We start from the raw sequence: 17,108 nt of genomic DNA, 5'->3' as shown, positions 1-17,108 counted from the left end.
ACTGGCAAATGATGTGGCAGTGTCATATATCAATCTGTTGATTTCATTGGTTAAGCAATAAAGAAACTGCTTGGCCCTGATAGGTTAAAACATAGGTGGGAGGAGTAAACAGAACAGAATGCTGGGAGGAAGAGGAAGAGAGCACAGAGACACCACGCTCCTAGCTCTAGGGCAGACACACGCGATGAAGCAAGCCGCCAGGTCAGACATACTGAATCTTTCCCTGTAAGATCGGAGCTACACAGTTTATTAGAGATGGGTTGATCGGGATACCAGAATTAGCCAGTAAGGGCTAGAGGTAATGGGCCAAGCAGTATTTGAATGAACACAGTTTGTGTGTTGTTATTTCGGGGCATATCTTCTCAAAATAACTCCAAGTGGATCTTACACATAAATGTCAAAGTTCAGAATTTCTACTAGATACTTGAGAAACTAGGCATCTCTGAGTTTTGGAACCTGTCTTAGGAGGTTTCCCTGAGGCCCTGGTGTATAGAGTGGGAGAAAAGAGTTCCTTCTCTGAAACTAGGAATATGCTTGTGAGAGATGATAAAGGTCTGGGACCCTGGCCTTTGGGAAAAGGTTGTTTCATAGCCTGAGAACCATCTCTTTCCACACTTGGGACTGTGGTTATCAAGCCCATGGCCACTGTGGACTTGTCTATAATGTTCTAGAGATATCCTGTGTTTCTGTATGCAATGTTAACTGAATTGCCTGATTCCTTCTCTCAAAATGAACCTATTGGTTTATATTAACAAGACACTTGCTGAGGAATTTTCTGCAAATCTCTAGCCAAACTGGATAGTTCTGTTTTACAGGTTTAAGTCAGGCCTGTGCTGTGTCCCTTCGCCTCACCAGGTCTTGTCACTCAAACTTCACTAACCAATCAGGGCCTTGAGCCAGTCAGATGGGCGGGTTCTTCTTCCGGGACCTAGCTTTCTGGCTCAGCTTCCCTGCTGAGGAAGTCGGAAGTTGTGCCCTGTGCTGCTCTGTGGGATCCATTGTGGGTAGAGCACTCGGCACCCGCGCCGTGATGAGCAAGGGGCTTCTGTGCCCAGACGGGAAGGGGTGGCCTGCCATGGTGAGTGAGGGGCTTCTGTTCCCAGATGGGGAGGAGCGGCCTGCTGAGCAGCAGGAGCCAGGTGGTGGGTCCTTCCTGGGACTGGGTGGGAGCTAGCGGCCAGACGCAGAGTTCCGCAGGGTCCAGCGTGGTCCTGCGTGGTCCCGCTTGCCCCACATGTACCTTTCTTGCCCTGCGTGTCCCGCATATTCCTTCCCGGCCCTACGTGTCCTATGTAGTCCTTGCAACTTCCTGGGCTTGGGCTGCACTTGACTCTGTGGGCTGTGTCTGTGCAGCTAACCGGGAGCAAGACTTAGAAATATCGTAGTAGTTGCTGTCACTGTGAAATGCTGGCACCTGTAGTGCTTGTACTGTTACTATGGAAGGCAAACTTGTCAATCTCAGAAAGCCCTGATTGTTAGGATTCAGGCATTATTCTGGCCTGTCCCCTGTTCCCTGGCTGGGTGCATTCAGGCAGGACACTGGCCAAACCAGAGTCCATACTGTTAGGTCAGTGTGTGGTCTGTAGGCAGGCACCGAAAGCCCCTTTAAGAGATAAGCTCTGCCCACTCCAACTTCCTTTCTGCTATTTCTCTGAAGAGATAGGTGGTGTTTGAGCCATGTTTCTCTGTCACCCTCTCTCTCTGTCACTCACTCTGACTGTCTCTCTGTTTCTTTATCTCTCTCTCTCTGTCTCTCTCTGTCTGTCTCTCTCTCTCTCTCTCTCTCTCTCTCTCTCTCTCTCTCTCTCTCTCTCTCTCTCTGTCTCTCTCTCTCTCTCTCTCTGTGTGTCTTCCCATGAGGCAGCTCTGCACTCCCCTTCTCTCATTTTGCTCCCTTCCCACCTTCTTCCAATAAAACTCTTCATGTATGTGAGATCTGCTTGTCTTGTCTCTCGCCCACCGTGGGACTCTTTGGACCTGCGAAAATCCCTCTTGTGCTGTATTTTAACACTGGTCTGTCTGGTATCTTCTAGAAGCTCTGCACTTGTAAAATTTAACATTTAGGTTTCGGATCTATCCCAGTGAATATCCATAGTTAATTTTATGGAACTGGCAAACAGTATCCCCTGTGGAGAGCAGCACTCCACTGCTCAACTGTGGTGTAGAAGAGCAGAATGGATGGTAATAGAATTGATGGTATAAGGAGTTACCCATTCTTAGGAGACAGTAAGCCACAAAGTAGAATTAAGCTAAGGGAGGACTGTCTTCCAGATATGGCAAAGATAAGTAGTATGCTAACCATGGCTGTTAGAGATTAGTATGATAAGTTGCAAATATTTGTTCCCCAGGAATAACCAGCCATAACAAGGAGACAAGTCTTGATTTACAGCCAGCCAAAATGGTCTCCCTATTTCCTGCTCCCCTGTCAAAGAACAGACCTTTAGCATGCTGTGTCTATAATCTGAGTTCTGTAGAACACTATGCAGGCACAATGTGTCTTGTCTGCATGGATTCTTATCAGGTGGTGAGGCTTCAAAACCATAAAGATGTGAAGGGTTTTGGCAGTGAGCCAAAACTCAATGGAAATCTGAATGTTGTGTCCCCAATGCTGTAATTTCCATCCCATCATATAGGTAGAAATGAGTCAGTTTCAGCCTTCCCTATCCATATGTCCATCTTACTATAGTACGGTAGGTTGGGGAGTTTGGCCACAAACACTACAGTCATGTTTGGCCTATTCCATTTTGGGTATAGTCCAAAAAGGAAATTTGTACATTTGGATCTATATGGCAGTAGAACTATATTTGAAGAGAAAAAATGCTTCCATCATTTTCTCCTATTACTGAGGTACAGTTCTGGTAATCTTGTGGGTTTTTTTGTTTTGTTTTTTTTGTGTGTGTGTGTGTTTGTGTGTGGCAGATGTTGATGTCATCCCAGTCAATTAATCTGGCTCCTCATTCTGCTTCCAATCAGAATAATTGTATACATTTTTGTTTACAATCTCTGTAGTTTTATTGTCCTGGGTGCCAATCACAGAGTTGGTCTGTCATATGTTTGAGGCCAAAAATGCTGAGAGGAATTTTGTGTTTGGTGCTATTTTTATGTCTGACATCTCAAATCTATTCTTCCCTTGTTCTTCATAAGGTAGAAGGATGATTTAAGAGACATTTCTCCCAAGTTGAAATTGTAAAGGGCTGGTGCTTCTGTGATATTTCTCCAAATTGGTGTTAAATAGCATTTCAATGGGTTTCTTTTGTTAAAATTGGTATTTTTAGTGTCCTCTTGGTCATTGGTGTCTATGGCTATCAAACTTGGTACAAATATGAGCATTAGCCTTTCTCATTTATCACAATAGCTATATCAGACAGTATTTCCAGTAACTTCACAATGAACATGTTGCACACAGAATGCATTCCTCGTGTATGTAAGTAAGGTTTGGGATTAAGTGTTCATGGGTTCTAGTATTCTGGTAGCAATCAATCCAAGGTGCAAGGGTAAGTCACCAATATCATACTTTACTCTTGATGCTTTTACTCTTGTCTCAAAGATGCTGAAGGAAACACACTCTTTCTCTTTGCCTCTTTGTCTTTGTCTCTCTATCTCCTTGTTTTAGTAACAAAATCATAAATCAGTTCCTAAAGTGGCTTGGGTAGTATTCTGTCTTGCTAAGGTAAAAGCATGGATCAGAAGAGTTATGTACGGTGCCTTACTGTACATAAGGCTCTTAATCCTGCTCTTGATTTCCTCGGAAAATTGCTGCTTACATCTGGGAAAGTGTAAGTTCATACTCAAAAGGCTTTTACCTTGCCTTCAAACATGGCTCATTGGTATTTGTGTTATTGCAAAAAAAAAAAAAAACAAAAACAAAAACAAAAAAAAAAAACAGGAATATTGTCCCTGTCTACACAGGCATTCTACACAGCAAACTTTACTAATTTTGTGTGATGGTTAATATTGATTTTCAACCTCATAAAACATTGAATCAGCCAAGGAGCAATACTGGTGGCATGCCTTTGAAAGCTTATCTAGATCATGTTATTCTATGGATGTGCTTATGAGAGATTAGCTTGTATATTAAGTTCGTTGAGATGAGAAGACTCTTTTTCCTTCTGGAAGTTATAACACCATTCTATTCCATGGATTTGGTAATAATGAGTTACATAATAATGACCAAAATTTATCACTGCCTGCTTCCTGACTCTGGATACAGTGTGTCCAACCCATGACTGTTTTTTACAAATGTTCTTTTTACTCACTTTTTAGTTTGCACATGTTCTTACATGTTCCACATGTAAGCCCTGACACTCTGTCAAGTTGAATAAGAAGTCACCAAAGCCAGACATGGTGTCCCATACCTGTGATCACATAATTTAGGAAGCAGAGGCTGGAGTTTGAGGGTTTCAACATCATCCAAGGACTGAGTGTATAGTGGGGAATGAAGTCAGGCTCCAACAATAGATAAGACTGTTGTGGGCTCAGGGAACTGTATCCTGGCCCAGAGCAAGCCTATACACCTGTATACAATCTCACCCCAATTGCTGAAGGTGTCTTTTTCCACGAGGCATGTGAACCCCAAGGTCTGAGCTGTGGGAGATATGAGTCCCAGTTGCCTTGAAATTCAAGCTCACAACATTTCTATAGTCGTGTACTCTCAGAATGTGTGAGGGTAGGGGATAAGGAGAAGACTTTGCCAGGCTGCTGATTAGATGGGGTAAATATATTTCTGTCCCTTCCCTGCTCACATTTCAGTGTCCTTGTCACTTGACTAATAGCAGTTCATGCTGGTTTGAGGCAAGAACAGTAACAGTAACTATAAGGCTGGGAATTAGAGCACTTCATCAGACTCCACCCTGTGCACCATCTCCTGGAGGTTATCACTAGATGACCCAGACAGTAGAGACTCCAGGGAAGTGATCTTGGGACTCAGAGACATGTCGGCAGCTCTAGTGTCCTGGGAACAGCAGTTCCTCTTCTGTATTCACCAGTCCTTTCACATCTCCTTCATGCCTCATGCTGGCTTTCTTCATTTCCTCCTTCGCATCCTCTCAAAGTCTATAAGCTGTCCGGTAAAAAGTAGAGTCAGTGTAGGTTGAAGGACTAGAAATTACCCCTGCTTGCTTTCCACACTGGGCTTTGCTGGGATTCTTCTGCTTTGGTATCTTGACTGCCAGTCCAAGATTGAAGGTCCCATGGAGAACTGATGATGTGGTAACTGGTTTGAAACAGCTCTGGAAAGGCCCTGAGAGGTTAATGACTACAGTGGACTCCTGAAGCTGTGGTAGATTTTTGGTCTGTAGGATGACAAGGAGATCTGTAGTTGTCTAGAATTGGGATGGTAGGAAAGCTGTGTGTGATAGGGATGGAAGAGACTGAAACATGGGGCTTCCTCCATCTATGAGAGCCCAGAATATCATTAAGAGTCTCAGAATTTGCATAATGTGATAATATAGGAAGCAGTTAGGTTTTGATTTCCATAGATGTGATTAATTATTTTCTTTTCTGTTTCGATAGATGGAAAGGTCTTGTTTTATAAGGATGAGTCAAGTGATTGTTTTATAAGTATGAGTCAAGTGATTGACTCAGATTACTTTGAGTCAGGTTATTTAATTTTTTTTCAGTTTAATAGAAAAGAGACTACTCCACTGTCATGTTTGCTGCTTAAAATGAAAAGACCTTGGATATGAATTTATGAACATCTGTAAGGCCTCCTACTGAAACACACTTTTAATAGTGATCCTCTACTTAAAAGTTTGAGTCCTCATCTGTGTGACTAATGCATAATTTCTTTACTGTTCTATGTGACAATATCATTAGTCCTGCAACTATGTAATAGAACCAATAAAAATGACTCCGCAGGCTGTATTCATATATTTCAGCATGCTTATTCAAACACACTTATTAAGGAAGCAGTTTTTGGAAGGGAAGCATCTGAAAAGGGATGGAGTGAAGAGGGAACCAAGATGAAACATCTTTTAATTAAAATGTATATAATAAACTTTAAATAATAAAACGCACTAGAGAGATGGCTCCATTAAAGTTGTTACAGGGGACCCATCTTCCATTCCCAGAACCAATAGGATAGTTAGCCATTTGCTCTAAAACCAGTCCCAGGCATATTCTGCCCTCTTCTGGCCTCTGTAAGTACTGTGCAAAGACCCATAAAAGTAAAATTTTTAGAAAAGTTATAAAAAGGAAAGAATGAATTCTCTACAATGATTTCAGAGTCCTGAGGCATACAGTAGCCAGGGCCAGTGAAAATGAACTTTTTTTGATTTTTCATGGAAGTAGCTGTGGCCTTCTGAGACATCTTGCTTAGAAGCAAAAGCAGCCTTGTTCTAAGGGTACAGTAGCTCAGCAGAACTATCCAGCTAAGAGCGTCAACCACAGTGCTGATAGGTGACTTTTCCTTTATGTTTTCTATGGCTATGTTCTCTGTCCTTTGTTATTGTGACAGTAGCAGAACTCTATATGAACGTGTCCAGATTCCTCAAGTAAAATCCCCGTGCTTCTCTTGCCTAGAAAATGACTCCCATATTCTTGCCTTCTTCAGGTAAGAAATCTTTGTTAGGTCTACTGTCTTGTCTGTTGTGATGACTATTCTTGGTACCTAAACTGATGCCTCTGTAATTAACTAATACACAAAGAATTGGGTATACCTGTGAGGGATTATTCTTAATTAAAGGTTTGAAATTTGGAAGGCCTTTAAGTAATTAATTAATCTTGATCTTTTAGGTAATAAGATCCACCTTTAATCTAAGGCAGACCTCTGGTGGCAGCCTATGCACATAAAGAACACTGAAGAATAAAGCTCTTTCTCTTTGCCTGATTGTCATGGCATTGCCTAGGAAGGTCATTCATTTACTATCTTTAGAGTCCATTCTCAGGAACTCTGGTATATACTGAATATCAGCTGAGACATTCAGCCTTATGGATTAAAGAATTATTGGATTTTTTTAACTTTCAACTGTTAGTCAGCCAATATTGGACTAATTGGACCACAGGTGGGGAGAGATTCTAATAAATCCAATTTTTACCTACATAGAAAGATTTATTCTATCAGTTCTGTTCAAGTGGTGAACTTTCACTACTACTGTTGATTTTTCTTTTTTTCACATGCCTAGAGGAAGATGTTCTATTAATAATAATGCTCATATAGGCATTCTTCCTTGTTTCATTTCTAAATATTCAACTTACCATGAAGCCTAAACTTCATATTGTTATTAAATTGTCAAAAGATTGAAATGTATTGCAGGAATAAAACACCTAAAGCAATGGAGCCATCCGCCAACCTTCTGATGGAAGAAAGTTCTATTTTCTTGTTTGTGATTTCATTCTTGCTTTTCTCTCCTGGTTGTCTGAAGTTTCTGTTACAACTAATTAAAAAGTACCCGAGTTTACTAGACATCAGCATGAAGCCATAAAACAAACATCTCATTTTGTGACCTAAAACCTCTCTTTAATTTTTAATATTTTGGTCACCTTTCTAGATGGTGGAAAGGGGAATCACTCCACCACACATTGTATAATGGACTGTGCACGCTAGCCATAGGTGTGTCCAGGAGGAAGAAGGGGAAGTGCCTATGGAGTGCAGGAATATATCAGGTTCAGCTGTTTGAGCCAGGACAAGTACTATTGAAATGCAGATCTCTGCAGATCTATAAAAGGTCTTGTGTGGATGGCAGATCCAGGAATCACTGTGCAGTCTTTAAACACACTGTAACTCTCTGGGAGCTGCTCTTTTCACTCAGTCCTCACTAGTCAATCAGGTCCTCCATTCTGATCTGCCAGGCTGCAGGCTTGACTTTATAACAAAGTAGATACTAGTGGTTCTGTCTTCTGCCTGTGCTGCTGTAAGGATCCTGAGGGGAGAGCATGGGCAGGCTGGGAAGGTTTCTGATTCAAGGTCAGGAGGAGCAGATCCCAGTGTGGTGGTCCTCCTTGGATTTGGGTAGGAACCTTCAGCCACATTCTCTGTCCTCTGATGGACCATGAGGTCCTTGCAGCTCCCTGGACCAAGGCAACAGGCCTATGATTAACAGCATTACACAGGCTTCCTCTGCTCAGAGCATTGGGAACAGAGAGCTGACAGGTTTCCAAATTTCGAGAAGCCTCATTTACCTAGTATCATCTAGAAGTTCTGCAGTTCCGATTTAATATTTAGAATCAGGATCTTTGAGGGTAGCAGCCCTTCAGACCCCTTCAAGGTCCGGCTATGGTGTGATATCTGGTGAGGGTAAAATAATTATGGAAATCTGAGGGTAAAACGAATCAAGTCACATGCATTTTTCCCCCCTGAGCATGTCTTTTTATTGTGCTTTCTTGTTTTCTATTCTAATTCTTTTGTCCTGTCTGTAATTTCTTAGCTCAATTCTCTGTCTCAATTCTAATTCCAACTCCAGTTCTCTACTGCATTCTTCTCTTTCTTCTCTTCTTCCTCCTCCTTCATTTTCTAATCTCTGCTAGTTTCTGGGACACTTCTACTCCAACTTCTGCTCCAGTTTCTATTAACTCTTTGTCCTTACCCAGCTATAAAGACACACAGAATGTTGAAGGCACAGGGAGTAAAGGGGCAAAGTACGTACAAGGGAAGTTAATTGCCCTTGGTCCATTAGCACTTTTTCCAAATATTAGCAAGCTCTGAGGGACTTTTAGATATGAAATTTACACCTATTGCTCTAAGCAGTTGAAACAATGAGGATAACCAAGCCTCTACATTATCAGATCTTGGTCTTGATGCCTATCAGAGGTGCCAGTGGAGGTTTGTCTTCCTCTGGGCTGTGGGCAAATGGTTAATTATTTTTCCTGAGAGTAAGACACAAGCAGTAAATCTCCTCAACATCAATAAACTGAAGTGAAGGCGAGGACTTAGGAATCACTTAATGCAAGGTTAATTTTAGGTCATTGCCTTTTCTTATCTGTAATTGAAGTAAAACCAGGGCATGCTAAAATTTTCTGTATATCTGAGCAGCTATGAATCAGCAACTTTGAGCATGAAGACTGGGATGAATTTTGAGACCACAGAATGTTAAGATACCTAAGTCAGATATGAGACATCTGTCATGGATAACTGCATGTAGGGAATGGAGGTAGCCAAAGATGTACATGAGGAATTCAATCAGCACAGACAATTTCTGATGTTAGCATACCTCTAGGTACAACTCTTTCACTACTAAAGTCCGCTAGCTCTGGAATGGGCTCATCTCCAAGCCCTAGGAAACAAATAGCACCATGACAACATCGTCAACAGCATTAAGCACACCAGAGGATGCCATTCGATCATCTGGAACTCAGAAACCCACTTCCTAAAAAGTCAGCTTTCAGTCCACTCTCATTAACACAGGACAAAGTCACTAACACAAACAAACCTTTACCCATGACAAGTATGGCAGTAATAAACACCTCTTCACCAGTCATAGCCACCCTGAAGACAACTTTTCTTATCAAAGGCACATCTGAGACTCAGGAAAAGTACAGTGCAACTGTACTCCAAACCCCAGCAACAACTTTCACAAGAGCTAAGCCACCACATCCACACTACAACACTGTCACCTAGACACATTCCCAGCCAGCACAGCTGGGCTCAAGCATAGGCACTGGTACAACCCAATCACCTGCGCATTCCATAGCCATTTTCCTTAGCTCCTGTTTGTTGTTTCTGGCTGTCATGAGTTCACCACATTATAGATGGCATCACTAAAACCCGTAAGATACATTCGATGCAATTGCTGTTCAAGGTAAGCCATTTTTGTAGCCTGACATTTTTAATTTTCTGTTAACATTTGGTGCAGAAGACAAAGTTTCTCTGTGTAGCCCTGACTGTCTTGAAAGTATTTCTGTAGATCAGACTGGTCTAAATTCAGAGACCCACATGATTCTGGTTTCTTCATCCTGTGATTAAAATGGGGGCATCATGTCTGGGTTTCTTTTTTTTATATTCTTGGCTGGTAGCCCTAGAATGTAGTTTTGTACATATCAAGTATATGCTGTTTTCCTGAACTTCACTTACATTTTGAATTTTGAAGTCTGACAGAGTGTGTCATTCTCTTTCCTAGGATGACAGTATTATGATCTTAATACTACCTGAGCCTTCTGATTCATTCAAATGCTGGTTTGTGGCATTATTCCTACTAACTGTGTTTGCTTTGAATTCTTTTGAGTCAATATGTGTCTTGTGTCTGTATACATGAATATGCACCACATGTGTGCCTTGTCCTCACAACAATCAGAAGATAGCCTTACAATCCCTGAACTTGTGGTAGTGGGTAGTTGTGAGCCCCGTGTAAGTACTGCCAATCGAGCCCACCTCTCTGTAAGACTGACAAGATCTCTTGAATACCAAGCCATCTCTTCTATCCTGTTGTTTACTTATGATCAGCATTTACATCGCTAATGTTTTTACCTGTTCATTTGTAACTTTAAACATCCATTCCCTTTAGTAAAATCATATGATTGGTATAGTTTAAACTGGTTTCTGATGCTGAACTGGAGTATAATGCATAATTCTTTGTAGAAACTTCAGTAAGATTCTGTTAGTTCTTTCCACATTTTTGTTCAGTTTATTTTTATGGGGGAGACAGAGTCTGACTAATATGTAACTAATATAGCTACCCTTAAATTTCACTGCATAGGCCTGGCTGCCATCTAACTCAATTAAATTCACCTTTCTTTACCTCCAGAGTGCTGGACTTAAAGGCATGATTCAATACACCCACCTAGCCCATCTTTTTTGTAGTTAGTTCTTTCAGTTTATCAGATGTATACTTTGATCTGTTTGCTTGCTTCTCTTTATGTCTCTTAATATGCATTTCTCTTGTAAGCCTATGTCCTAGACAAAGGGTGTAGAAATGACAGGTGAACCTCATTGTTGCTTTTTTTTCTAAAGTGAGTTGATTAGAACTTCTTTGTGATGGTATAAGTTTGGGGAGCCCCAGAATCATATGAATATATTGTCAAATATGCATTCAGCGTGCTGTCAGTGCCACACCTTCTGTTGTACACATGTATGGAATATTTTAGGATGCGGTGACCTATGATGATGTGCATGTAAACTTCACTTGGGAGGAGTGGGCTTTGCTGGATCCTTCCCAGAAGAATCTCTACAACGACGTGATGCTGGAGACCTATAGGAACCTCACCGATATAGGTAAGACTGAATTTTCCATCACATTTTAAAATAAAGCGACAACTGTTCCTTGGTTATTGATACTTGTCTGTAATTTCTGTTGATGAGAAAGTGGAAGAATGAGGTAAATAAATTTGGCATGCTTCTAAGGTTCACTGAAGAGAGTAACTTAAATTTTTCACATTTTCCCATGATATATCATACATTTTCTGGTACTGTGTTTTAGGCTACAGTTGGGAAGACTATAATATAGAAGAACATTGTCAACGTTCTGGAAGACATGGAAGGTAATTTTCATATGCAAAGTATTCAAATGTGCATATGGAGAAATTTTAATGTGTGCAACAGTGTAAATAAGCACAGTTTAAAGTATACTGGTAACTATTAAATTCTCAGAAAAGTAAATACCCCAATGTCAGGTAGCTGATGTGTGTTTGCAAGGCATTTTTCTTTTTTTTTTTTTTTTAGCAAAATCTTTATTTTTTTTTTAATTTATTTATTTATTAAGGATTTCTGCCTCCTCCCCGCAACCGCCTCCCATTTCCCTCCCCCCCCCCCGCAAGGCATTTTTCTAAGAAAGAATATAGGATAACAGTGCCTTGACTGATATCCACATTTGAATTACATCTCCATGATAGCTATGCTGTACAACAGCCTATCTGTTTAGTTTCATACTACTCAGACATTACAAAAAGTATATGTGTTAAATAGGTGATATGTATAGATCCAGAACCTTCAGAGTAAACTAGTGTTCCTCATCTACTTGTGACTTTCCTAAGTTTAGTGAGAGGGACATTTTTTGACAGTTAAGAGCATTGTGGGCAGTGATGGCGCGCACTTTTAATCCAGGCGGATCTCTGTGAATTCAAAGCCACCCTGGTCTACAAGAGCTAGTTCAAGGACAGGCACCAAAGCTACCGAGAAATCTTGTCTTGAAGAAAACCAAAAAAAGAACATTGTTGAAGAGAAACGTTAATACTTTTACCACATGTCTATGAGGAATAGAAATTCAAGTTGTGTGAATGCAGTGTGGAATCATTTTATTATTCTTCCTTCATCAGTGTATCATATATCACTCTGCATAAAAGCCATGTGAGCATGGGGATATGGAAAGAAGCAACATAACTTGCAACAGGACAATGAGAAGATATGCAGTAGTCACCACTTTCCGTAGAAGTTTTTAATGTGATACAAGTCTAAAATTATTTTTTTCCAACAATTGAGAGTACATTAATAAGCTTACACTGCAGGAAAGTCCTATGAGTAGTGGAATGAGTAGTGTGTTTGTTCTGGTTTATTTTACAATTATAGTATGAGTCACAGTATTAGAAAATTTATGAGTGCAGTATGTATGTTAAAGTTCTGAGTTCTTCCCAGTTCTCTTCAAATGTATGAAGAATCTCATATAGAACAAAAGATACTATAAATGTGGACCCTATAATAAAGACTCTTACTGTTATACATACCTTCAGAGACACAAAACAACACTTAATAAAGGAGTACATTATGATTGTAAACAATAAAGTCATTTTCCTCTTAACATTTAGACCAATTTGTAAAATTAATTCATAGAGATATAAATATTTATCAGTGTAATAAATGTGATGAATCTCTTACTTGTGTCTATTATCCTCACAGATACAGAAAAGGCCATACAAGAGAGAATCCCTCTGAATATACTCAATGTTCTAAAGCCTTTTCATATCACAGTCATCTTCAGAGGCATGTAAGAATTCATCCTGGAGAGAAACCCTATGAAAGTATTCAATATGGTGAAGCCTTTACACACAACAGCATTCTCCAAGTACATAAAGCAACACATGTTGGAGAGAAAACCTTTGAATGTAAACAATGTGGTAAAGCCTTTACATGTGCCAGTAGTCTCAGAAGACATGAAAGAACACATACTGGAGAGAAACCTTATGAATGTAATCAATGTGCTAAAGCCTTTTCACAACACAGTACTCTCCAAATACATAAAAGAACACATTCTGGAGAGAAACCCTACAAATGTAATCAGTGTGATAAAGCCTTTACACTTCACAGTCGACTCCAAATACATAAAAGAACACATTCTGGAGAGAAACCTTATGAATGTAATCAATGTGGTAAAGCCTTTGCGTGTGCTGGCAATCTCCAAAGACATAAAGGAACTCATGCTGAAGAAAAGCCCTACAAATGTAATCTATGTGTTAAAGCCTTTTCACGACAAAGTCATCTCCAAGAACATAAAAGAACACATACTGGAGAGAAACCCTACAAATGTAATCAATGTGCTAAAGCCTTTTCACAGCACAGTCATCTCCGAATACATAAAAGAACGCATACTGGAGAGAAACCTTACAAATGTAATCAATGTGAAAAAGCCTTTTCACAACACCATAGTCTTCAAATGCATGGAAGAACACATACTGGAGAGAAACCCAATAAATGTAGCAATGTGGTAAAGCCTTTGATTTTCCCGATAATCTCCATATACATAAAGGAACATATACTGCAGAGAAACCCTGTGGATGTAAGTAATGTGGCAAAGCCTTTGCATGCTTCTGGAGTCTTTGAAATGATGAGAAAAAAATCATTGTGTAGAGAAACCCTATAAATGTATTAAATGTGGTAAAGTTTTGCACTTCATGGTAGTCTTTATACAGGAGTTAAACTTTTAGTGTTAGCTGGTCTCTTAAAGTCTTTTCAAGTCGTTCTTGAGGACCTGAAAACATTAATACTGAAGGAAATCTGACATAATGGTTTTGGTAAGATCTTTAGTCAACCCACTTACATTCATTTACATGAAATTATTCTGGGGAAAAAAATGACAGGTGTCACCAATCTGTTCAAGCATTATGATGTCCCTCTTTATTTTGCACCTGCAGACTCACATAGACAAAAGCCCTATGAATTTAAATTTTGAGGTAACCTCTTTTTCTTCCACAGTTCTCTTCAATTACATGAAATATGTCATCCAGGTATAAAACTTAATGGAGGTGTTTTAGTGCCTTTGTGTTGTTGTGATAAAACATTATGTCTAAGTCAATTTAAGAAAGAGTCAATTTGGTTCTAGAGGGATACCGAAATACCATGAAAGTGGCATGGAAGCAAGTGTCAAACATGGAAGTTAAAACAGACTGCTGAGAACTCACATCTTCCACCTACAGCCTGAAGTAGAAAGTGGAAATGGTGTGTGGATGTGAAATTGCATACTCACCCCGGGACATGCGTTGTAACTGAGAAAGACTGATTTGTCTGCCATCAGCCCTACAGTGCTTGTTTTCTGTTACGTGAGCTAGTATATGACAAATAGAAACAGTAAGTAAGCCTTGAGATGCTTCAACTACTGTGTTGTAGGAGTAAATGTATTCAAGAAAAAAATTTTTTTCAATGAAAATCAGATTGTTTAGTGACTTAATTTTACTTGTTGCTGTCAGTGTGTCTTTGTGTGGATATGTTCATGTACATGCTGGTTCCCAAAAGTTTAAACACTTGGATGATCTTTAAAAGGAATTACAGAAATTTGTCAAAAACCCGCCCTTCATCCTGGCAACGAACTTCTCTTAACTGCTTAGCCATGCCTCTGGCCCTGTAAATATGCTAAAACCTTCATATATCATCTTGATGTCAGGAAATAGGAAATAATTTATTCATAAATTCTATTCATGTAAACAATTTAGTAAAGACTTTAGACATAATACTTTAATTCAGTTTCAAGAAAAATGTTATTTGATTTCTTTTTCATCATACTGACCTTGCAGTCAGTAAATTGGTTACCATGTTCTATCAAGATAGATGGTGGAGATTACTGCAATGTGGTTTCTATTTTGAACCTTTGAGGTAGATGCGGAAGTGTATGTGGTAAATCCATTTAGAGAAATTTATTTTGTGGTCCTTATATTCTTTATTGGATTTCTGGTCATCTTCTTTTATTCTTTCACTGTGTAATAGGCATTTTTCTGCTGCAGTGCATAGAATGGCATGTCCAGCATATAAGTGGTCCATTGTTTATTTAAATATGAGGCCATGTGTGATCATGCTTTTGAAGAAAGGGTGTCAAAATGGTGGGCTTTTTTCTGTTTTTGTTTTTTATGTTTTCACAAATTCCCCTGAGGTGTTGTACATTATCCAGCCCAGCTCTGATGTCAGTAATTAGTAAGGGCTACATTTGAATTCATGATTGTCATATGTCAGCCTCCTTAATAAAAGTCCAAGGGTAGATGATGTAACCCTGATACATTTATTTATTAACATGTTTAAATGATGTTGATGTTAAAATGTTTAATAGAATAGAATAGAATAATCATTAAATGCCTCATGTGTATTCCAAGCAGCATTTTCATTTGTCTGGTAGAGATGTACTAATGTAGGGTAATCATCAATCAACTATGTATTTCATCACATATCTTAGTGTGCTATGGATGTGTGTGTGTGTGTATAATTTGAGTTTCCATCTTTCTTCATGTCCCTGTTAGTTATCGATTTTATACTTTATCTTGAAGTGCAGCATTCTAAGGGAATTATTCAGATGTGCCAGATAATGCAATGGCAATAAGATTTATTTTTAAAAATTCTGGGTGTGTGTGTGGGGGGGGTTATGGCTTTTGGGGGTCATGATACATACGTAAAGACAGGAAGACAACTTTATAGGATTTCCTTTTTTCCTTCTTCATATGGGGATCAAGATGAGGTTTCCACATCTTAGCCATTTCCCACTGAGACATATCACTGATTCTCAAAATTAGTCAACACATTATGTCACTAAAATGTTGTCTTCTTTTCAGATTTTAAACATATTTTCACCCAAGGATAGAGGTAAACAGAACAATTTGGATAATCTTATTTGCAAATGAAAATAAAATACTTTTAATCACCTTATTTGGAATGTGTTAGTTTATTTTTTGAATGCCATAAAATTGTCTCTGTTTATGAATTTGGTTTCTTCTAAGCCTGATGAGTTGAATTCTATCCTAGGAAACTTATATTACTTCTAGAATTTTTTCACTTATTTCTACACTTGGGCTGTAGGACATACACACTTCCATCTGACGTGTTATATTATGTTATGTTTGGAAACTATAGGGTTTGCTCAGTAGTATTGCTCCTGTTGAGTAAGCAAGTCTGGATCCTACCACCTACATTACATAGCTTGGAAGTACCTGTAATTCAAGGTCCAAGAGATCTGATGCCTCATCTGGCCTAGGGCACCAGATATGCAGATGGTAAAAAGACATCTGTATTTGGGATTAAATATTGTGAAAAGGTTATCTTCATGTATACGTTATTTTCGAAAAGAATTTAAAGTAATCTAGGTATATAAGTCTTGCCTCTGTGTATACCAAATGCATGTCAGTTACAACTGGAGACCAGAAAATGGTGTCAAATCATGACCGAAGTTAGAGTATTGTGAGCTGTCTCTTCGGTGCTGCAAATCACAACAAGGCCCTGTGGATGAGAAGCCTTTGCTCTTAGGTGCTGAGCCATCTACTCAACCCCATGAGCATGACATTAATAGCAGTAAAGTGGGAATAGTTGATCCTAAATTCATCTTTACCCCAGCCCTAATGATTCAGAAAAAAAAAAGAAGGTTGATTGCATCAGACACTGATTTAAACTTGGTGCCTTAAGATGTTTCTAAACCCAAATTTCCACTTAATCTCACATTTTCCTACAAAGCTAATCTGAAGTTCCAGAAGAATTTGCCTTTTGTCTATAATTTCAGTATAAGTCTTAACACCATTGACTCTAAGGGGCTGCTGACCCATGTTCACTTTTGTGAAGCTGAAGGTGCTGAGGTGGGCATTTGTTGCTCACATAGCTGTGCAGATGACATCATGACCCTCTGACATGCTGTGATTTGTACATGAGGAGCTTGCTGTAAGAATCCACAGCTCAGGTGCTCTCATGTGCAGGACTGAGCCAGCCAACTTCAGGACTCCAGGGACATCCTCTGGGAGCCTGTGATGGATGTTTAGTATAAATTGTGTTATGTGAGATATGG

The 17,108-nt window shown here is 39.5% G+C and overlaps 1 protein-coding gene across 2 annotated transcripts; it reads left to right on the top strand.

Annotated features, from left to right (window-relative positions):
* Window positions 1-936: 936 nt before the first annotated feature.
* On the top strand, window positions 937-15,985 carry LOC142836394 (uncharacterized). Of its 2 annotated transcripts, XM_075950648.1 has the most exons (5): window positions 937-1,078; window positions 11,017-11,143; window positions 11,349-11,409; window positions 12,761-13,637; window positions 14,181-15,985. In XM_075950648.1, exons 1-5 carry the CDS (start codon window positions 1,031-1,033, stop codon window positions 14,199-14,201), a joined length of 1,134 nt encoding a protein of 377 aa, XP_075806763.1. In that variant the 5' UTR covers window positions 937-1,030; the 3' UTR covers window positions 14,202-15,985. The 2 variants fall into 2 exon arrangements, with proteins under 2 accessions (XP_075806763.1, XP_075806762.1); XM_075950647.1 differs by lacking the exon at window positions 937-1,078 and adding an exon at window positions 10,058-10,108 and having other exon boundaries at window positions 12,761-15,985.
* Window positions 15,986-17,108: the final 1,123 nt, after the last annotated feature.

This window comes from Microtus pennsylvanicus, chromosome 16, assembly GCF_037038515.1.
Source record: "Microtus pennsylvanicus isolate mMicPen1 chromosome 16, mMicPen1.hap1, whole genome shotgun sequence".
NCBI classification, from domain to species: domain Eukaryota; kingdom Metazoa; phylum Chordata; class Mammalia; order Rodentia; family Cricetidae; genus Microtus; species Microtus pennsylvanicus.
Note: the sequence above shows the minus strand (reverse complement) of the source record. Positions and strands in the feature narration are given on the sequence as shown.

Bases quoted from the DNA above. Each gene is read 5' to 3' on its own strand.
- LOC142836394 (XM_075950647.1), top strand. The intron at 11,144-11,348 runs GTAAGACTGAAT...ACTGTGTTTTAG, and splicing joins TAGGAACCTCACCGATATAG to GCTACAGTTGGGAAGACTAT. The intron at 11,410-12,760 runs GTAATTTTCATA...TTATCCTCACAG, and splicing joins CGTTCTGGAAGACATGGAAG to ATACAGAAAAGGCCATACAA.